This window comes from Dermacentor silvarum, chromosome 2, assembly GCF_013339745.2.
Source record: "Dermacentor silvarum isolate Dsil-2018 chromosome 2, BIME_Dsil_1.4, whole genome shotgun sequence".
Classification (NCBI taxonomy): Eukaryota; Metazoa; Arthropoda; class Arachnida; order Ixodida; family Ixodidae; genus Dermacentor; species Dermacentor silvarum.
This window is the reverse complement of record NC_051155.1, coordinates 35,339,736-35,363,326: the sequence shown is the minus strand read 5'-3', so window position 1 is coordinate 35,363,326 and position 23,591 is coordinate 35,339,736. Positions and strand designations below refer to the sequence as shown.

At 48.7% G+C, this 23,591-nt stretch overlaps 1 protein-coding gene across 6 annotated transcripts in view; it reads right to left on the bottom strand.

Moving 5' to 3' along the window:
- The window catches only part of LOC125942970 (neprilysin-11-like), a 633,184-nt gene that overhangs the window by 598,786 nt on the left and 10,807 nt on the right, over positions 1-23,591 (bottom strand). For all 6 annotated transcript variants that reach the window (XM_049661262.1, XM_049661263.1, XM_049661261.1 and 3 more), the window contains exon 2: positions 21,881-21,979. In XM_049661262.1, coding sequence (XP_049517219.1) covers positions 21,881-21,979 — 99 coding nt within the window. The remainder of the gene's footprint in view (positions 1-21,880; positions 21,980-23,591) is intronic.

Below are 23,591 nucleotides of genomic sequence, written 5' to 3'. Positions count from 1 at the left end.
GGGACAGACGCACACCCTAACGAGCTTCGCCCCTAAAACTGCGGCGCCTAAACAAAACAAGAAAGCGATTGTACAGGAAAGCCGAGGGGGTTCTGGTCGCCGAGCAGTGTGGACGTGTCCGCGTCATGCTCCAACAATGTTGCCTATGATTGGTGTTACAAGCCTGGATACGTGATCCAGAGTATACACATCGGATTCCGCTAAGTGTGCTGCATCTGTGAATATCGGTCTCGCCAGGTATGACCGCCTTTTTGCAATTTTACGAGACTTCTTGCTCCGACCTCGTGTGAGCGAGCGCTGAGCGTAGCAATAGGCTCAGGGGACGAACGCCGGCTTTCGCCGGCAGTCACGGAGGCAGCGTCCCCGCGTGACGAGCGCGCCGGGCGTTCGCCGAACGGGCCGGGCGTCTGCCGAACGCGCCAGGACTCTGATGAGCATCGCGCACGTCATACCATACACCGCAGAAGGGGAAACGATCGCGCCGGCGGCCCTTCAAGGGGCGGAATGTAAGAAAATTGTCAGCAAGATCGAGGCATGAACAATTCTACCAACGCGAGCGCCGGGAGGCCGCGGAGCGCCGTGCCCTCCACGTGCTCCTGTAACCGACCAACTCACCGAGTTCGCCCACTGACAAGGCCATCAGTCGTCATCGTACGTCATCAGTCGGAAAAAGACAACCGAGAGACAGAAGAGGCAGCCCATCCTACGCCTACCACGTGACGACCGCAAGATTGTCGTCAGACCGCGGAATTTAAATTTACGCTCCATCCCTCCCGGCACACTGCTGGCGACGGTGTGCGCGCAACTAATCTCCCGATGCCGGTGATCAGGATCGAAGACCAGCTACGTACAAACACTTTCACCATCAGTACCCCGAGTGATGAACGCGCCCAACCCTACCTGAACCTTCCCGGTATCCGCTATCAACGATGCGGATTACCCAGTCATGGCCTACCTCCCGGCTCCTGACAACGCCGTAGGCGGAGTCATCTATGGAGTGTTGGGAGACGAGTCGGCGGAAGAGATCATCGAACTATGCACCATCGGGAACCCGAAACTCCAGACTCTACCTGCGAGGCGAATGGGACAATCCAGGGCCATGGTGATCACCTTTGCCAGCAGAAAGCTCCCGAGAATCGTCAAATTCCAGTGTATGCCCTTCAACTGCTTTCCCTTCAGGGAGAGAGTGAAAACGTGCTACAACTGCAGAAGAACCGGTCATCGATACGACGTCTGCTTCAACCCCCAACGCAGCGGTGCCGCCGTTGCGGAGAAGAGCACCCACCACCACCGGAGGGAGAACCACCGAGCTGTGAAGCACGTTGCAGTCATATGCGACGGCGTGCACGCCACAGGCAGCCGTAACTGTAAGCAACGTCTCATTACTAAACCCAAGAAGGCCTTACATTCTTTACCCCCACTGACTAAGGCGAGCAACATATACCTACTTCTATCGTCAGATTACAACGAGGAAGGTGAAGAAGACTACGGGGATCACTCCGAAAAGAAGGAGAAATCTAGGAGCCACCGCTCAAGAGGCCGACAACGATCTGCCAGCCGAGGACGCAGCTCCAGCCGCCCCAGGGACAGATCAGCCTCCTTCCCGCCCCTTGAAGGAATGAATAAAGACGGCAGTAACCAGTCCGGCGGCAGAAGCGGCAAGAGCAACAGCAAGACAAGCAACAGCCACGACAACAAGAACTCTGAGAAGACCTCGAGGTCAAGAAGCAGCAGCAGCTCCAAGAAAGCGGAAAAGCAGGTGAGCTGGACAGTTCACCTGGAATGCGAGCTTCTGGAGTAGAAGGCGATAATAAAAAAAAACTGCTCCACACTATCGCGCAAATGCAGAAAGCCAAGGTGTAAAAGGCCGAGAACCAAATTCCCCCGCCAAAAGTCGCCTGTTGAAGCCCCCCCCTCCCCCGCCACCCCAGTAGCGAAACTATCCTGTGGTCCACAAGAACCCCAGGAGGTCCAAATTTCCGGAGTCCCCCACTACGGCGTGCCTTATAATCAGATCGTGGTTTGGCACGTAAAACTCCATAATGTAATTGTTTTTGCCTCCACATCTCTCCCGTCTACCAGCGGGGGGACAACCAACATGGAAACGGATGCTAATCAAGGTACTCAAATAAGACAGTTCTCGGAAAGCATTATACCGTCGCTAAACTAGCTGAAACCTCTAGCGAGGGCGAACCGGTACCCAGGTCTAAGTTCCAGGTAACGTCCAAGGCTCTAGAGCGCATCAATGCGCATCTATATAAACACGACCAAAAAATCCACGAGCTTAAACCGCTTTCAGCCTTTTCAATGACCAAACCATCCAACGCTTCAATAGCATAGACCAGCGCTTTGTGTGCATAGACCACCGTTTTGACCGCCTAGACCAACGCTTTGAGCGCATTGAGCAACAGCTGCAACTAATCCTGCAAAGTCTAGCACCGCACAATCCTCGCGAACACCACCATTTCTCCACAACCTCAGCGCCTTAAAATTTGGCAGCGGAATTGCAGGGGCTACAAAAACAAACGTAGTGACCTGCTCTTCCGAGTCCAACACGCCGCCAACAAGCCAAATGTAATCTCACTTCAAGAAGCTACGTTACCCACCCGTCTCGCAGTCTTCACTTCTTTCATACCCGCGAAAGCGGATCCACAAGGAGGTAGTCGTCTGGTCGCAGTAACTTTAGTCCAGAGAAACATCGCGCCATACAACACGAATTTGATCACACATCGGTCGCACACACGATGATAGAAATTCCATCAAGAAATAAGGGGTATGGAAATGTCTTCATTCTTGTTATATATACTCCACCCAGCGATCGCACTTGCGCCATATCAGGCTCAGTCCGTAAAGCGGTCGAGCTCGCCGAAGAAGCGCCGTTACTCATAGTCGGAGACTTGAACGCCCCACATCCTGTCTGGGGGTACAGAAAGGCCCAATATAAAGGCGCAGTCCTTTGGCAAACCATACAGGATCTAGGTCTAACTACACTCAATGACATAGGCACCCCTACCAGAATAGGAAACAACGTAACTGCAGATACAACCCGAGATCTCACACTCACTAAGAACGTACTTACGGCCACGTGGGCAAACACTGGGCTCACAATGGGATGCGACCACTACCTGCCCGAAACGACCGTGGAAACAGCACCATTCAAACCAACGCCACCTAAAGCCAGAATCACCAATCGGAATAATTTCCGCAATGCCAGGGATAGTAAGGCTCCGCTCGACATCGAGGACCTTAGTAATTGGACCCGCGAGCTTAAACAGGACGTGCCGCACTCACGGAAGAAGTAAATGAGCAACACACGACTGACCCCAAGGTAAAGCACTTGTGGGAGGCGCATTTAGGTCTGCAAAAGCGCTGGAAGTCTCAGAAACACAACCGCAAACTCAGGAAACGCATAGCCGAGCTAGAAAAGCAAATTGCAGAATACGCCGCGGAGTTGGAAAGACAGCAATGGGGACAGGTATGTGATCGGGTCAACGATCAGCTAGGCAACCGGAATACTTCGTTCTTGCTTAGACATCTCCTTCACCCTACGAGGTCCAAGTCAACCCAGCGAAACAAATTCATTCAGATCGCGCATGAACACGAGCGCGCTGCGGATGATCTCATAAAGAGCCTCAAAGACAGATACATGAATACGCATCCGACGCCCAATCCATACCCGTAGTATGAAGGTGAGGAAAATCCGGCATTAGGCCAGGAATTCAGTATAGCAGACACATTCCACGCCCTCGGCAACTCAAAACCACGTCAACAGCATACCCCGATGGCGTGACTAACAAAACCCTTAGAAATGTAGACTTTGCGTCGGTAACGGCCCTTACTAACCTAATAAACACGTATTGGGAGAAAGGGGATATTCCGCAAAAATGGAGACACTCCAGAATCATCTTAATCCCAAAACCAGGCAAAAAGATGAACATTGAAAATCTCAGACCAATCTCCCTTACAACGTGCCTAGGCAAGCTCATGGAGCACATTGTCTTAAACAGGCTCAACGCGTACGTGGAAGACAACAACCTTCTCCCAAACGAAATGATAGGCTTCAGAGCGCATCTCTCTACACAGGACATCATGCTCCTCATTAGCGAAGAAATCATCCCGCGTAGCAGCTGTGTCAGGGCAGTCCTGGGCTTGGATCTGAACGAAGCCTTCGACAATGTCACGCACGAAAGTATACTCACCAACTTTTCCCAAATTAATCCGGGCCCCAGAGCATACAACTACGTCCGATCATTTTTAATGGAAAGAACAGCCGAGATCTTGGCCGGCGGCACAAACGCAGATCCCATCAGCATGGGTGACCATTGAACCCCACAGGGTTTATTGCTCTCACCCTTCATCTTCAACCTAGTCCTGATAAACCTGCCGGCTAAACTAAGAACTGTACCTAATCTCAGCTTCACCGTATATGCGGATTTCATATAAACTACCAAAGGGTGATATAACGACATAGAAGATACCCTGCAAAGAGCAGTCGACATTATAGAACCTTGGGTCTTAGCTGCTCACAACCTAAATCCAAGTTACTGGTCAAGCGTGACCTCCCAAGAGGCAAAAAAGCAACTGACCACCTCATCCCGGATCTCAAAATCTTGGTACAAGGAGAACCGGTCAAAAGAGTAAGCGCTCTACTAATTCTAGGCATGTATGTACAAGAAAACTGCAGTAATCAAATCACCATAGGAAAATCAGACACGCCACGACACAATCAGGCTCATTAGGAGAATAGCCAACAAGCGAACAGGGGTAAAAGAGCAGGACCTATGCAAACTAGTCCAAGTCTTTCTAATCTTCAAAATTACATATGCGCTCTTTTACCTCGAATTAACGCAGAGGGCAACACAAGCGATTGACAGACTGATTAGGCAAGCTTATAAAGCAGCCATTCGGCTCCCAATCAACACGCCCGCCGACAAACTAATACAGCTAGGAGTACTTAACACCTTGGACAAGCTTGTCGAGGCCCACCGGAGGACACAAGAGCTCAGACTAACCCGAACGACAGCCGATAGAGAAATACTAATAGCTATAGGCAAAAACGCTGAACCCTTGATGGAGGACGTCCAGAAACTCCCCCCAATGATCAGAAACACCATTATAATCAAACCTCTACCAAAGAACATGCATCCGTCCTACCATGAGGGTAGGAGAATAGCTAGTGCCAAGACTCTAGCAAATAAATACGGAGGAAGGCAGGAGGTGGCGTATGTTGATGCGGCGCATACCCCGGCAATATCAACGGCTTCGCGATAGCGATTTCCACGGCAAAAGGAGAACCTATATCAATAGCTACAGTCAGAGTCAAATACTCCAACGTTGCGGAGGAAGCGGCCGTAGCACTAGTTGTAACTAACCCCAAAATTGAAACAGTTATAAGTGATTACAAAACTGCCAATAATAATTACTCGAGAGGAAGCACCTCAAAAATTTCTCTCAAAATCCTCCAAAACTACCCTGAAAACCGGGGGAACGTGGAACTGATCTGGCTACCGGCTCTCTCTGCCAGCCGTGGGAACAAGGCTGATCACAGTATGGCTGGAGGATCTATTGGCCGAGCCGTGAGCAACGACTCCAGCCCGGAACGCATAAAGGAATGTCTCATCAGTTGCCACGAAATCACCCAGTACTTTAAGTTAGCTAGACAAACGCTACCGCCCGCTCACAAAAGTCATAGCAAAGACAACTCCAAAGCAATACTCGTTGAAACGCGGGCAAAATGCACCACATCAACCCAGTCGAATTCAAACCCGATTGCTGAAAATGTGGTCAGAGAGCCAATTTAAAACACATCTTTTGGAACTGCCCCGCAGACCCACCACCCGAGGAACTTCAGAAGCTTGTAGGCTCGCAAAAGTGGGTGACCCTGCTGGCCAGCTCTGATCCGGAAGTACAAGTCCGGGTGACAGCGCGAGCCCAAGAGGACGCCTTCAGCACAGACTGAGGGCCATCTGATGGGGTCACAGAACCCATCACTCCCAGAACCAAGAATAAAGTTTTGATTGCCAGGCAAGCCTGCAAATGCCACCTCTCATCGTCGTGGCTTAACTACAAGCAGTGTGACAGGGGTCACCAGGCTCTGCTTAAAACCACTCGCCTTTTCTTTTTAAACCAGGACCTATCATCTATGCTGGCTAACAACCCTCGTAAATTTTGGCGAGTAATAATTCCAAACAATCATCCTGATGTAAGGCTTACTGATCCAACAGGCCAAAGTTCACAGTCAAAGTTCCTCGAGTCAAAGTGTTCACAGGTATGAAGCGAAACACTCTCGTAGGTATTCACCGGCCAGGACGTCACTTCATGCCCAGACATAGGTACACTCGCCGCTGTCGCCATGGCGCAGATAATTGTTAGCGAGTGCGGTATCATATCATTACTTATTAATCGTAAGCTATCATCTGCATCCGTTGGTTTCAACAAGGTACTCAAAAGTACGTCACAAAGCATTCCGGCAATAGTGTGCGCTCTTCTTTCACAAGCTTTGTCATGCGGCCAAATTTCTAATGATTGGAGGAAAGCCAAGGTCTGACTAATTCTTCAATCTGGCGATCGCTCTCCAGCACTTAACTACTGGCCCATTTCATTAACTAGTACCGCGTTAAAACTACTAGAGCATGTAATACGTTCGCTAATCATGCGATGGGCAGCTAGCTGGATTCAATAATGACTTGCTTCAATGCATGGATGTTGGCGTCGAAGTTAACGCAATCTTTCCTAGATTTTTCGAAAGATTTCGACTGTGTTCCTCACCAAAGGCTACTACTGAAACTAAAATATCTTCGCATTCACGCAGAGCCATTGTATGGATAAAATATTTCTTGTCACATCGAACTCACTTCACAAATAATAATAACGACAACTCCTCCTCTATTCCAGTTACGTCTGGCGTTCCACAAGGGAGGGTGCTTGGTCCTTCTCTCTATTCTAGTCTATCATAATAATTTGCCTAATTGCATGTCGTCTGAAGTAAGACTGTTCTCCGATGATTGCGTTATTTACCATAAAATTTCTGCTTACAGTAACCATGATGCACTGCAATCAGTCCTAAACGCATTGAATACATGGTGTTCTGACTGGCAAATGACCCTAACTTATACTAAAACTAAGTGCGTCTCATTCAAAGGCTCCTCTTCTTGAATTGCAACGTCTTACCCTCTTGATAATAATACTGTTGAGCTTACTACCACGTATAAGTATCTAGGAGTCAATGTGCTATCAGATTTAACGAGGCCAGATCACAACAACGTTACGCTTGTATCTGCTAATCACACATTTGAATTTATCAAACACACACTAAAACAAGCACCTTCCCACTTAAAAAAACTCGTGCACTCAACATTATTTATACCTAAAATTGTATATGCATGTAACATCTGGGATCCGAACCAGGAATACATCGTACGTATAACCTTGAATCCTTGCAAAGCCGTGCTGCTCATTTTATCTTTTCAGACTATTCCCCGTACTCTAGTGTTACATCTTTAAAAAATTGTGCCGAAGTGGATCCCCTATCACTATTACGGAAACACGCGTGCCTTAAACCTAATCATCGCGAGAATTTGCATGATAACTTCTTTCACTCAACCTCTATAATTGTCCTTGGCGGAGATCATTCTTTCAATGTCAAATGCCCAGTCTGTCACTTACCCTCTATAATTTTCCCTTGCCGAGATCACCCTTTCAAAGTCAAATGCTCAGTCTGTCACTCAGCTCTTCACGAGCCATCATTTATGCCCAGAACCATACTTGATTAGAATAACTTACCATCAGACATTGCTACTGAAGTTTACCCCGATAAATTTCAACAAATAATGCGTACGCATATCAGAATGTGACATCTCTGCGCCATGTTAAAATGTACAACATTTTTTTTATTTTCTGTATTCTGTTCCTTTGGTACCTTCGCTAACCATCCGATATTGTTTTCCAATTATTCTCTTTTGAGTGTCTGTTATGTATTCGGAATTCTAGGTGTTTTAATTGTCAGCATGATGATCTGCCTTATAAAGAGCGAAACAATTAAACTATTCTAGGCACAACACTGGAAAAACCACCGGGGTTGCCTTTTATTGCATGGAAATGTTTTATTAAATAAACGTCTTTCTCTCTCTTTTAATTGTCAGTTTGTTTCCGTAATTTTGTGCTAGATCAGTTTTATCCGAACTGTGATTTTACTACACATAGGGGTATCTGCGTGTTTTTTCGCGTTTGTTGAGGTTTCTCATAAATTGTTATGACAGTATGTTGGTGTGCCCCCCTCCTCCCCGCCCCCTCTCTATGTAACACCCTCTTCCGGAGGGCTTTTAGTGGTATTTTGAATAAATAAATAAATAAATAAATAAATAAATAACGAAAGAAATAGACCTTAGGCGCCCGTTTTCGCGGAGAGCGTCGGCGTAACTGAGCCAACGAGCACAGCGAGCACAGCGAAAGATCACAGTGAACGCGGATGAAACACGCGAGTGGAAAGCGCGGAAGAGGGTACCGCTAAAACCCCTTTATATAAAAAGTAGCGACACTCTCCTCCTTCGCCTTCCCTCCTCCTCGTTTCTCCTCTCTTTCGCGCTCCTTTTTCGATCGTTGCACCGCTTACACCGCGTGAAACACGTGCGCGTGTTTATCTTTCGCCGCTGATCAGATTCGACGATCGCCGACTGTGTTCGCCGCTATCGTCGTGCTCCTCGCTAGTCGGTAGATGCTTCTCGGTCGAAAATGTCGATGGAGCGTGATCTTAAAGAAACGCAGGCAGCGCCCGGCGGCGCGACGGTCCACGTGATGCCATTAGGCCAATACCGACGCGGCGTCGGCCTCGAACAGGGTGTGCGAGGAGGCGGCGGCATTCTTCAAAGCTTGACGCTACTTTTTATATATAGGGGTTTTAAGTACAGCGGGTAGAAAGCGGAGGAGGGTATGGCCAAAGCGCAAGAAGAAAAGCGTAGTGCGCCCACAGTGGCTACGATATGGCGCCAGAGTAGCACGCGTCGTCGTCCAGTTCTGTCTGCCGCTGCTGCTGTGAATCGCGCCCACGCGTCACCCACGCGCTGGCTCTGGCGATCTTCAGATTAGCGAGGCAGTCGCGCAAGACTTCGCTCCGTTTGCAACGTGCGGCGCGAGACAGATTGTCTACGCCAGACAACATATCGCGAAATGAAAACCCGCTAGAGCTGCGTTCAAATTTGGCATTAGGCAATATCGTAATCGTCGGTGATTCCCCCCCCCCCCCCCCCCACGTGGGACGTGCCGTTGTGGCCGTCGCTGGTAAGTCGGCTCTATAACCACATGTAGGACCACATGTAGAGTGGACATGGAGCATTCTAGACAATAGCAAAATTCAGATTTTCCGGAAGTTTGATGTAAAAGGCGCCACATACCCGATGCCAGGTGGTGGTCGCGGGGTGTCCCTCCCTTCACTGACCGAAATGGCACCGATCCCTGAGGGCACATGCGCTTCGCGTCACTAAAAATAATCAGATATGTAGTCATTGAGTTGATAACGATGACGAGTGATGAGGGGTTACATGGGGCTCATCATGCTTCATGATAGTTCGACGCGGATGGATAAGATGCTACAGGGCAATAAGTGCTTATAATGGTCGGAGCAATTTTGATAAAGACCGACAAGGGCTGATAAGGATCGGATAATGTTCGATAAGGTCGATAAGTATTGTATCAATTACGATAAATTGATGATGACCGATAAGCGTTGATCTGTGACGGATCCACTCGGATAAGGTTCAAAACCACATAAAAGATTTCATAACAGTTGGATCTAGTTCGATAAGGGTTGATAAGGGTTGGGTCGGATCCAGTTTCATAAGATTGATAATGACACCAGGCAGCGGGGAGTTAAGCAACTGACACTATGATTACGCCTAGTTAGACGACTCCCACCGGAGTTTAGTGAATTTTTTTCATTCCTCGTGGCAGTCCTTGCGCAGCCATCTCCGTCGTTCTTCGCGCCAGTGACGCGAGACACGAGCAGAGCTTCGCATGCTTTCGTTCCTGACATGACCGTGTCTTAAAAGCGAAGCTTTTCGATTCTCGCCGGTTTCGTGACCATGGCTGTCAATCGCGCGAAATCTTTCGCCGCTATCGAGGAAGCGCTTCGCGTATCGCCTTAACTTTATTATTGTGATAGCAATTATATGGACACTTCAAGCGGATTTCTGCCCTCCGCGTCGCCATCGCCGTCGTCGTCGCCGCCGCCCTGAGGTTTTGTATAAAGTCCAAGGGCGATAAAATTCTCGCCGAGCGCCGGACGTGCGAGAGAAAGCGCGCGGGGGACGCGTGCTTTCACGGAGAGCGAACGCACGGCGGAGAGCAAACGCTACTTTCGTCGCGCGAAAGGCCATGGGGGAATGGGAGAGATTGAGGGGGCAATGCTGTGCAGCGGCGCCAAATGCGTATCTAAGGGAAACTGGCTACGCAATCTCCCACGCGAAAGGAGGAAAGCGGGAAGGCAGCGAGGTAGGGGCTTCTACTCTGCCAACTTTGTACTTTTACGCAGCGCCGGTGTGGGCTGTTGTGCGCGCCGTATCTTGAGAGTGATCTCAACACGGCTCTGACCTTTGCGTGCACTGTGCTTTCGCCGCTGTTTCCATTGAAGCGATAGACCGCACGAACGTGCACTCGCTGACGTGGCCGCGCTTGCTCACGCCAGCGTTTTGATAGTGGTTGTCTGTCGGTCATCAAGTGTGTTCTATTTATGTTTGCTTGTGTGCGCTGACACCACGCTTGTTCAGTTAGTAAGTGAACGTGCTCAAGCTAATGCAGCCGATAAAACTACTATTCCTACTCTGTATAGCTCTCTACTATTACAGCGTAAGCTGTTATAGGTGTTTCGGTTCGCGATGACGCCGCCGACGGTGTATTCCGCCGTAACCGCTACCACCGGAAATGCGAAAAAAAGTACCTGATTCTCACCGGGATCGAACCCGCGCCCGTTGCCTGGGAGCCAGATACTCTACCACTGAGCCACGCAAGTCCTTGTTACAGGGCAGCGGAAAATGTCCTATAATGCAAGCGCGCAGGGGCAGACGACCCGAGCCTTTGCCAGTATGGTGGCGCCATATAAGTAAGGTGCGTGCAAACGCAGCGTGCGCAGGCGCAGACGACGAGATGTAATTCAGACGAGGCGCGCAATCAACGCGATCCCGAGCTGCCGAGCCTCCGCCAGTATGGTGGCGCCATCTAGTTAACGTACCTGCAAACGCAGCATGCCCGACATGTAAGTTTCAGTTGTAAGGCTTCATCGCGCTAAGCAGACTGCTGTGCAGAGAGCATTACAAGCCGCAGCTCGCCGTCGACGCCGGGCGGACAGTTCAGATTGTTCTCGTTAAAACTAGGCGAACAGACTGCCGCGAAGACCCTGTTGGGCGTGGTGCCCAAATTGGAGCTACTCTTGAGCCGCTCCACCAGCTTACGCTGTGACTGTGCTGCGTGTGCCGCGTAGGCCTCTGACTTTTTTTGCTATCGCAATTGATGCTTCGCCTTTCGGTCAAAACTGCGACATTCTTGTTTTTACTGCGCGAATATGTGCATCGAATGCTTGGAAGCCGATGAGTGAGGATGTGGGAACATCGGCTCCCGCTTCTTGACATGTTTTCGACCGGATATTTTGCTCACAGTCTGCAAAACGTTGGTGTCACTCGACGCCTAACGTTCTGAGGATCACGCCGATACGAAGTTTGCCACGGTGGGTGGATTTTCCCCATTTTCAAGAGGACTGTCAGTATCACCACGACGCGGGGGCGCTAAGCCTAGCGGTCTCCGGCGGATCTGGGCTCGGCGGGTGACCCTCGCGCGTCGCCGATCGGCCACCTCACAATGGCGACGGCCATGCAAATCACCGTGGAAGGGGAGGACATCTCCTCCGATGAGTTTGAAAACAGCGCCGGATGGACTACGGCGGTCAGCAACCGCAAGTCTCCTACCAAGAACGCGCCCAGGCAAGGTGACCGAGCCTCGCCCGCTCCACGAGGCGAGAAACGAAGCCCTACTCCGTCTAGTGTGAAAAAACGTATCACTACGGCTTCCAGCTGCTGCGCTTGCCAAGACAGCACATTCGAGTCATCGTTCGCCCCCGCGGAGGCCTGGACATCAAGAAGGTGGGACATCTTAGGGTCACCCAAGCCCTAACCGTCACCGCAAACCTAAAAGTGGTTGACGTCACGGAGGACATCATATGCCCCAACATCATGATGCAAAACATCACGATAGTGATGTTTTGCATCACACCCTTGAGAAGTAACGCCATGGCGTACGCAGGGGTGGAGGCAATCACCATCGGCCAAGCCAACTACGAGCTGAATGCTTACTTCGCCGCCCCCGAGAACTCATGCAAGGGGGTCAACCACGGCGTCAATCCCGCCTTAGAGCACGAAGAATTAGAGTGCCTCATCACCCAGCCCAAGAACCGCAGTGCTCTCGAGGTGCAGCCAATTAAGAACACAAGCACCGTTATAATTCTCTTCGACGGCCTTAAAGTGCCCGATACATCAAATGCGGCCCAAGCCTGATAAAGTGCTCACTCTACCGCCGACAGACCGACATCTATTACGTCTGTGGTAGACTTGGTCATCTAGCTGATGTCTGTCCGGCACCGGAAAATGTCATCTGCAGGGGGTACGGTATGAACAACCCCGCAAATAAACGCGTATGTTCTCCCAAATGCACCCTCTGTTGAGGGCCTCACATCACGGCAGACAAGGCCTGCAAGCAACACTACCACATGCCCTACGTGGTCCGTCAACCCCGTAGAAGGCGACGACAAAACAAGCAAACAGTCCGGCTGACGAATTCGCCGGCTCCCCTGAAGTCAGCGCTAAGCGGAGGTTCCACGTCACGGAGTCATTCACGTGACTGCGTCTGCACCTGCGGTGGATCCCGCGGGCTCTCGGCGGAGCGCTCCACTTCCCGGAGACGCCCGGCTTCGCGGACCAGATCCGGTTCCAGAGGGCGGTCTCGCTCTCGCGCCCGGGCGCACACCAGCAGCAGCCGCAGCAGCGGCAGTCCGGGATTCAACTGGGCAGACCAAGTCAGGAACTCACCGCCGCCCCTACCGAAAAAGGTCACGGGGGTTGCTCTCCAGAGCATAATAGAATCACCCAACCAGAAAAGAAAAACACATTACTAAAGCAGGCACTTGACCAGCTCCGGTCAAAAGTAGCCACACTCAAAAAGACGATCGGAAGACGGGAGAGGAGTGCACCGGTAAATCTGCACAGCCACGTACCCCTGTTGTCGAAGATCCCATAGAAGTTCATGTAGCAGAACCGGTGATTCCAGTAGAAGTTCCAGTAGCAGAACCGGTGGTTAATGGTCAAAGCAAAAATTGATCACTATCTCTGGCGGGCGGACAGCCGAAAAGCGCCCTCTCCAGCCGATTTGACAAATTCGAAAATGCAACCAACAGTCGTTTAGACAAGCTTGAGGCTGTATTAGACAAGGTTGTAGAAGCAATTCATACCCTAGTGTCCAGGTGCGACAAGCTAGAGACGGCAGTCTCGAACTTGTGCATGATTCAAGGACACGAGACAGGTGCTAACACTAACACATAACATGGCGGTACACCAAAATAACATGGAATAATGGCAATGGAACTGTAAAGGCTTCCAACCAAAAAAAAAGAATATCCTCCAACCATTCATCCGGTCCACAGTAAAAAAGACACCTCATTCTACTGCACGAAACCCTCATAAATGCGGTCTCGATACCCGGCTACACAACACACACACGTCAGGAGGTAGGAAAACGAGGCATCAGTACTCTGGTAGCCAATCAGTTCACCTTTATTGTACACGACATTGGCTGTAACTCCAACAAGGTCGAGCATTTGCTCATTGAAATGATTCTTGGAAAGTACCTCAAAGACAGCATCTTCATCCTCAACACATACAGCTCGCCCAGCGATCATAAGCAGAGATTTACCAACATCATCAATAAGGCAGTGAGCCGGGCCAAGGCGTGTCCGTTACTGGTGGCAGGGCACTGCAACGCCCCGCACGAAGCGTGGGGCTATCCCCCGTCCCGTATGAAAGGGATAGACTTGTAGGGATAACCTCGCCTGTCGCTATCTCCCACTGGGCTTGGCCAACCCGAACGACTACCCAACGTATAGGGGCGCTTCGTGCCCCGAGTTAGACGCCCCCTTCAAAGTCTACGAGGTCAGGGAGGCCCTACACTGCCTCCATGCCAGGTCCGCGCCAGGGCCCGATCAAATCACCAATAAGGCTCTTGGAAACGTTGACGACGACTCCATAGCGTGGCGCACCGAAGAAATAAACAAGGCCTGGCAGACAGGTGAAGTCCCACCAGGTTGGAAAGAGGCTCTGGTAATCCTCATTCCGAAGCCCGGCAAAGCTCCAAACAATCCAACGTCAGACCGATTACCCTTACACACTGCGTAGGAAAGGTAGCGGAACACGTAATTCACAATCGCATTACTAAGCACGTCGAACGGAGCGGTCTCCTGCCCTACAACATGGTGGGCTTCAGACCAGGCCTATCGACACAAGATGCAATGAAACTAATAAAGACTCAAATCATAGACCAAGGTACGAGAGACGTGCGGGGCATTCTCGGGCTTGACCTAGAAAAGGCCTTCGACAACATACCACACCGACATATTCTGGAATCCATCTCGGACCTTAACTTGGGACAAGCCTTTCACAGTTATGTAAGATCATTCCTGGAGAACCGCAAAGCCACGTTAAAGGTTGTAGACCACAAATCAGAAGGGTATTCACTCGGACCCAAAGGCACGCCTCAGGGGGCAGTGCTACCGCCCTTGTTGTTGAACCTAGCCCTCAGGCAACTGTCGTTATTTGTGTCGGGAATCGAAAGAGCTCACCACACGATATACGCCGATGACATCACCATCTGGTGCACCGGCGGCAGCGAAGGGGAAGTGGAATCGAGCCTACAAGAAGCAGTCGACCGTACTGAAACCTTCCTCGATGGCACAGGCCTACGATGCTCGACAACCCAGTCTGAGCTACTTCTCTAGAGGCCGGTCCGCAAAGGTCATAAACCCAGGGGTTGGAAGCCCCTGGACGAAGTCGACATAAAACTAGACACCAAAAGCGGGGCGAGCATTCCTAGGGTCGACACCACAAAGGTGCTGGGAATGTTCATCGAGTCTACCGGAGGTGAACATCACGACGCTCAGAAAAATCATGACCAAGACGGAGTGCATGACTGGATTGATCAATAGAATCTCTAACAAGAGGAGCGGTCTAAAGGAGGACAATCTCCTCCGGCTATTCCACGCATTCCTAATGAGTCACATAATTTACGTTGCTGCAATGCACAAGTGGTACGCTTCTGAAAGGCACAAACTGGACACGCTCATCCGTAAAAGCATAAAAAAATTGGTAGTAGTACCAATAAATGTCATCACGGATCGCCTTCTTCAACTAGGTGTACATAATACACTCAGGAAACGGCTCAAGTATCATGACTCTCTAGCACCCCTGCGGGGAGGGAGATTCTCGCGGTCTTAGGAATCGGCTCCACTGTAGCTATGGAACGTACATGTGTACATAATACACTAAGGAAACGGCTCGAGTATCATGACTCTTTAGCACCCCTGCGGGGAGGGAGATTCTCGCGGTCTTAGGAATCGGCTCCACTGTAGCTATGGAACGTACATGTGAAATGTCAGATTACCTGCGGGGCAACATTATTGTTGCTCCTTTTCCCAAAAACGTGCATCCACAACGCAATGCGAGCAGGCGCAGAGCTAGGGCTGTGGCATTGCTCCGGAGGATAAAAGCGTCGCCTCACACGGTCACTTTCGTTGACGCGGCCCAGTACGTGCACACATCGCATTTCGTCGCAACGGTAGTTAATCACGACGGACACGTCACTTGTGCGGCCTCCATCAGAGACAGGACTCCTGGCTAGGGCAGAGCAGGCTGCGATCGCATTCATGTGTCCACTCGTATCGGCTGTCTTTTCGCACGACACTTGTCAATGGCTAAACAATGTCCGCGAATTTGGGCACGAACCGTCTAAAGTAGGAGCATAATCCCAAAAAGCTGCGGAGTTCTTTCAGTGACTGAGGTGGCTTAAAGGCACTGCTTCTATTTTCTGGGGTCTATCCTGACACCATCTTTGTCAACGAGGTGACGAAGGACTAATGTTTGTCGTTCGCGAAATCGGCACTTCATAGAACTCAAAACCAAGCTGGCCTTTCGACGCAGTCTAAAACGAGGTTTAAACGGGCGTTATGCTCTTCGACAGTACGTCCGAAGACGACAACGTCATTTAGATAGCATAAACGTACCTCCCATTTTAGACCGCGCAGAATCAAGTCAATAAAACTGTCGAAAGTATCGGGGTCATTGCAAAGCCCAAAAGACATAACATTAAATTGATATAGTCCATCGGGTGTCACGAATTCAGTCGTCTCCTTGTCAGCAGGATGCATAGGGATCTGCCAATACCCTGATCGTAGATCTAGCGAAGAAAAGTAGGAAGCCGAATACAGAGAGTCGATGCAATCGTCTATCCGAGGTAGTGGATATACATCTTTTTTGGTGAGGGAGTTTAATCGTCTATAATCAATGCAAAACCTCCAAGAGCCGTCTTTAATCCTAACCAAAATGACAGGTGCTGCCCAAGGGCTGCACGATTCTTCAATAACGCCCTTCTGCAGCATATCCTGAACTTGTTCGGCAATAAGTTTCCGCTCCGATGACGACACTCGGTAAGGTTTTTGCCGGACCGGATGAGCAGAACATGTATCGATCCTGTGCTGAGCTCGAGAACAGGGTAAAGATGGTCGCTTCTCCTTTTCGCAGAAGTCAAACACAGAAGCATGTCTCTCCAATAGATCGACCAATCTTTGCCGCTCGTGTGACCGTAGGTTCTTACTAACCATGCTCATAATCTGCGACTCGTAGGAGCAACTGCATTCGCCAACGGCCAAGCGGGTTTGACCTTCTTCGTCGTCAACGGCAGCGATAGAATTTCCGATGGCACCATCAAAGACGGTGAGCTTCATTCCTCGAGGAAGTATAACAGGCACTAACAGTATAACAGTTCCTCAAGCCGCCTGTCACACGGTAATTCTGCGTGCATTCGCGGGCTCCTTTCACACTCAGAAAAACACGTGCATTCGCGGGCTCCTTTCACACTCAGAAAAACACGTTTGTGCCACGAATTGAGCAACAGAAAGCTGTATCGGGAGTTTTTCATGTTTCTCTACAATTTTGTCATTGACACTTTGATAATTAGGACATTACCTCTTGAGTTAGATAATTATTCACAATTAACGAATTAAATCTCAGTAACCAAAAAATTGCTGGCGGCTACTCCACTGCACTGGAAACAATACGCACCAGGTTTGCTTCGCGTAACGCCGTGCCTCTTTTTCTGGGACGCGCGCTATCACGGAGATCGAACGCACTCAATCTCCCACGCGCAAGCAACGAAGCGGGAAGCCAGCGCCGGAGGGAGCGGGGGGGGGGGGGGGGCGTGCGGGCGCACTTTTCCTCCGCCAACAACCGCGCTCGTCGCTCGCCGCACCATCTCTTATCTCCACACGGCTCTGACCTTTATGCACTGTGCGTTCGCCGCTCAGCTTCTGTTGAAGCGATAGACCGCACGTAGCTTTGCCCGCTGCTGCGGCGTATATATGCGCTTGCTGCCAGCGTTTTGACAGTCGTTGTCTGCAGTCATTCAGTGTGATCTATTCATGTTTGTTTGTGCGCGCTCACACCACGCTTGTTCATTCAGTCAGTAATAGTCGGGCCACATTTTCCAACGCACGCTGCACATGTAATGCTGCCCGCATCGGCAGTGCAGCGCTACAGGTGTGTCCCTTCGCATGCGCGCTGCCCACGGGAAGCGCTTCTCATCAACACCACCGTTTGACACGCGCCTTCTCGTGGTAAATCGTGCTGCGTGATAGCTGGGACAGCTATATATATATATATACATATATATATAGTCCATTAGGAGTTTACGCGCAACCAGGAGAAAATATTATTAAAGAAACGCTCACACGTTTAAATACACAAATATTATTATTTTACTGACGTTCCGACCGGTGGTCCCGCCTTCATCGGAGTGAATGGGAATACACATGACATTCGTTCCCACAGTGTCGGAAATTTAGTTGAAAAGGACATGTAGCTCCAAATAAAGCATAAGGCAAATATATACATATGCAAATAAAGAACTAAAACACATGTTTTTTTTTTCTAACGAGGGACTAATACATGGATGGCAGCGATGAGTCACGGACGAGGAGGCGCTTTCCTCACCATCGAAGAAGCGGGAAAAAAATACGTTTCTACGGTGGCGGAAGGGAGAAAAAAGGGGTAAAGCAACTGGGTGGCTGTGATGAGCTGCCCCTAAAGCAGCGCGTTCCCCAGTCTCGAGGGACCACCATCGTTTAAGCTAAGAGGACGACACTCTACCACAGACATTCCGTGCTAAGGGGGAATGTGACACTAGGTTCCAGAGTGAAAAAAAGAAAGAATATGCGGACGTGTCAGCACAAAGCAAAACCGGTTTACGTGCGTTGCAGTTATATAAACAAGGAATTTACTTTCGGCTATAACCACATTGCTCTAATCAAAGGGCCAAGCACGTAATTTTCCTAGTGATTTCATTAGTACCGTATGCGGTGGTATTTCATATAGATAAAATATAACTCTAGAATTTCCCGGTCGTGGTGCGAGCGAAAGTCTGACTCCAATATTGGAGCTTTTAAGTCATTGAAAAAGTGACCAGGATAGCACACAAGTTTGGATACGGGAAGGTTCAAAAGGGATTTTCTGTGTTACCTGTGGTTATTAAAACTGTATCCTGAAAGATTTCTCCGTCTGACTTATACACGGTTGATTACAAGTCGCACAGTCAAGAAGGTAGATGACATTGGCGGTGTCACATGTAAAGTTTCCTTTTATTTGAAAAGAGAAGTTGGACGCAGTACTGATTGCTTTCTGTGTAGTCCTCATGTAAGGACAAACCTGGCAACGTGATTTGCTGTAAGGCATACAGCCTTTGCCATGGCTAGGATTTAGGATGGACCTTGTAAACATATTGCGTAAATTTTTATATTTTTCATATACACGACGCGGGGCGGTTCTACAAATATGCGCTTAAGACGATCGCTTTGTGCAAGAATGTTATGGCGCTTTCTAAGAATAGCTGAAATCTTCGGCACCAACGCAGAGTGGGGAAGGATTCAATTTATGCATTGTTTACAATTAGGTGGTTTGGCTTTAAGTATGTCGGCATGGTTAAGCTTGCCAGCTCTGGTTACAGTATCATCAATTATCAGCTACGGGTATTTCTGCTTCAGAAGGACGTCCTTCATTAGCGCACAATTACCGCTGAAATCTTCTTTGTTCGAACATATACGCCTAAATTGGTTGGCTTGTCTGTACAGAATACCTGTCTTACAGTGTCTGACGTGACTGCTATAGAAATGCAAATACTGGTGGGTGTCCGCTGGTTTCCTCTGAAGTTTCGTAGTTAATCTCCCTCCCGACAGTGAAACGCTTATATCCAGAAAGTTAACAATGTCCTGCGAGCAGTCGGGAGAGAAGGAAATAGTGATAAGAGCAAGATTGAAGTGACATACATTTTAAGAGATCTGTTATGGTATGGAGCTGGCATGGGAGGCGTATCATGTTTTGATCCCAGCCGGTTGTCGTGAAAATCAAGATGGTCGCGGGAAAATGTCCTGGCTGAAATTTTTGAGCGTGCTTACACCTTATCGGATTCAAAGCGAAGTATTTCCAATTACTCTTTCGAAGTGAGGTTTTGTTTAATTAATTTCTCCTGCCTACGTGGTGAATCTGCGTTTGTGTTGTAGTGACTTGTAATGCTTGAAACTAATTCTAACGATGCATTCTTAAGAACTTTCTCATATTTCATTTTGTTAACAGTGGAATTTTCCGAAGTGGCTGGCTTTAGATAAATCTTTAGGCCTTTAGGCATCCTTGTCATCATCGCACCTCGAAACTTAAATAGTGCTTCTGTTCACACTATAGAACTGTGGAATACTTTGCCCGGTCATGTTCGCTCTTTCTCACCTGCTGAATTCCTCTTGTACTCTTAACCTCTGATCTTGCACTGCATTGTGTTTTGGTATTGTTTTCGTCATTTTTATTTGCTAAGTGTGTCATCTGTACTCCCCTCCCCATTCTCGTAATCGCACTTCCGGCTACAGTATGTCTGAAGCAGCAGGAGCTTGATGTTGGAGAGTTGGTGTGACATACGTGAGGAAAAAGATTGCAACATAGACGAAGACACCCACAAGAAAAGACGCCGGTCCAATGTACCTGTCCTATTTTCGTCCTCGCCTCTTTTGCGCTGTTTTTTCTTCAACTACAGTATGTGGAAATAAATAAATTTCAGTATAATGGCTGTGCTTATAGCAGCCAATTTAGCATTAAAAGCTAATCATAAAAAAACGCAGAAAGGACCTCTATAAACCAAGGCGGGTCTGGTGCGCAAAAGCCAAATTTACACCACAACACTCTGGCATGCAGCCAGACAGCACCACGCCACAGTGATGTCCACACCAAGTAACACTAGACTACTGTGGCATGCAGGCCAGACCAGTCTGCTGTGCACACCAGTCAGCGCTAAATCATTCTGGTGTGCACACCAGATCACACCAGAGTGCTCTGGTGTGCACACAACACACCACGCCACTGTTGTGCGCACATAACACACAAGGCAAGTCTCGTGTGCACATCAGAAGAACACACCAGACCCTGCTGGTGTTTACACAAGAGAACACCAGAATACACCGAACCGGTCTGGTGTACTTTTCAACTAGTTAATTCTTCCGCGAGACCTCAGGGCAACTGCACCTGTTGGCAGAACCTGCGCGGTCGGTCTACGGGGCCGATCTTACGTACAACTGGACTAGCCAGGACGTACTGGTCTCCTGCCCCTCTCCCCTGAAGATTCCGCCTAGCCGCCTGCGTCCTCTTGGCAAACCGGAAACGCTGTGCTTCAATGTTGAACTCGTCGATCCGCCACATTATTGCTGGGTGAGAACAGCCTAGCCTAACTGATCGTCTCGTCCGCCGCCTGTGTACTGTGGTTGCATTGATTTCGCTCGCGTTGTGCCATAACATAACTTAGTGCATTGGTAGTATTGTAACCTTTCTTTTTTTACCAGAACACTCAAAGGACACCAAATCTTGTTCATAAGGCACTGTGGCTTGACGAAGCAGGTCACAAGGTGTCGCTACCAGCAACCGCTAACTCAGTATTACGGAAAAGTAATTCCGTACATCGGAAAAACGGTCATGCTATAACTCTATATGTGCCCGCTATGAAAAGTAAAGATACACAACATCGCCTTCGCTTTTCAACTGATGCACTGCAAATTTCAAAGTATCAACAATTTAGTTTTCATTAGGGAAATACTCACTGTTAGCACAACTGCTATAACCCCCGCCCCCCTATATGCAATACTTAAGGGTGTTTAAGAATAAACGAAGGTTCTCTGTCTCTGCCAAGAAATAATTTAACAGGTGCAACATGTGCCACAATTCTGCAAAGAGAGAATATCTCGATTTAAACCCAATGAACATATTAGTGCAATTATAGAAGTTTAAGAACCCCGACAGCCATGCAGTATATATTGCAGCAAAGAGCACCACACTCTTCCACAACATTTCTTGCAGATGTCAAATTTTCTTAAAGCACTCTAGCTATGTCTTAATCTATGCTGATTGGAAAACAAAAGTGCCTTGGTTCGAAAATATAGGTTAGCACTATTCAGCAACAAATACGTGGTTTTATATATAAGTAAAAAGAAGTCATGCTACGCAGATTGCCCCTGCCTCAAGTAAACACAATAAAAGTAGCACAAGCAACGTACCATAAAAGACGTATTCAGGCCTCCATTATCCACGATATCTTCGTTCAATGTTTTTGCATAATTAACGCCGAATGCTAGTACAAGAAGCCGCTTCAACCACTGAAAAAAAAGTTGTAATTGAGGTAAATTGGTACAAAATATATCGTTGATGAGGTAACAAAAAATTGCGTTTTGAAAAATTATAAATAATGGACAGCCAATACGGTATAATTAGAAGCTTTGAGATACCGGATAGGTAGCAGTTATCAGAAAGAAAGACATCATATTGGAACAAGTGATGTAACTTGTCTAAAAATGGAGGCCCTTGTGTACGTTACCAGTGAGTTTATATTACTTTGTCACATTATACTTACATCGCTGTAGCTTGAGCGGAAAGCTCAGTCAGACCGCAAGCAATATGACCCCTGCTAGCTTGCGGAATCCACAACCGATATCCAGAGAGCTGGCTAGTGCCTGACAGTAGCCACTCCGTTCCTTCAGATTTCCCCAGCTATTAGGCGCCACCTTCCGAGCTCACAACCGCAGCAACGAAAACGCTGTCACTTTGTTTTTTTTTTTCAGAACTTTGCTGGCATCTGCAGGATGGGGAATGGTAGCAAAGTATCGCTCGAGTACTTCAGACGTTGAAGTCAATCTGTGCGGAGAAATACCGACTACTTAAAAAGAATCTCGTTCTTACTTGCAACAGGAGACTCACCGCTAACGTTTTTTTCACTGACCATTCGTGTTTTTCATGCAACAGCGACTTTGAAAACATACAGTCAATATACGCCCGACAATTAAGGTTATCTAGCTGCATAACAAATTACCGCCTGCTTTATGTGCAATAACTGTCAACAATAGTTATCTTATTTTCTTAAATAAAACTGTCCGCGTTCTCGAATAATTAAATACCTAAATTTACTTGGGTATTCGCAAAGCCACTTTTCAAACTCCGGTATTTTGTGGAAATATGTACAGTATGCCTTCAACGGCTTTGAAATCGTATCGCCTACTTTGTCCATGAACACACTGTATGCCTTAAAATTGTGAACGCGATAATCCCAGTATAGCGTCAATGAAACTTGCCTTCAGTAGTCGAGTGGCCACCTGCGGACTGCGCCAGCGACCGAAGCCTAAACCTCGCGATAGCTGCTGGTACCACATAGGACCATGGGCGGTCTCATTGCGGTGTCGGCCTGAGCTTTTTTTGCGAGAGATGATGGCCAAATCGGCTGAGTCATATCGCCCCTCACCGGAATGACAGCATCTACGTATGCAACCCCGAGAACTTCATCAAGCTCATATCAAATGTACTTCTCAAAGATGATGAATGCCTGGTCTCTTTTGATGTGATCTCTTTGTTCACCAGAGTAGCCATTCAGTTAGCTATATCCGTAACATGGGATGCCCTGGAACGCGACGATACACTCGACGAGAGAGCCCCCTTGAGTGTAGACGAGATCTGCCGCCTTCTCGAGCTGTACCTGTCAGATACCTACTTCACCTTCCGAGGCAGCTACTACAAGCAGGTGAAAGCAACTCCCATGGGGGCCTCGATTTCCGTCACCATGACTAACCTAACTATGGAGAATATCGAGGAAAGAGCTCTGAGTACCTTTCCCGCGAAGTCAAAAGTTTTCCTCAGGTACGTGGATGATTGCTTCTGCATCGTGAAGGAGTCGCAAGTCGAAAACCTGCAGAGCCATTTAAATTCCATAGAACCTGATAT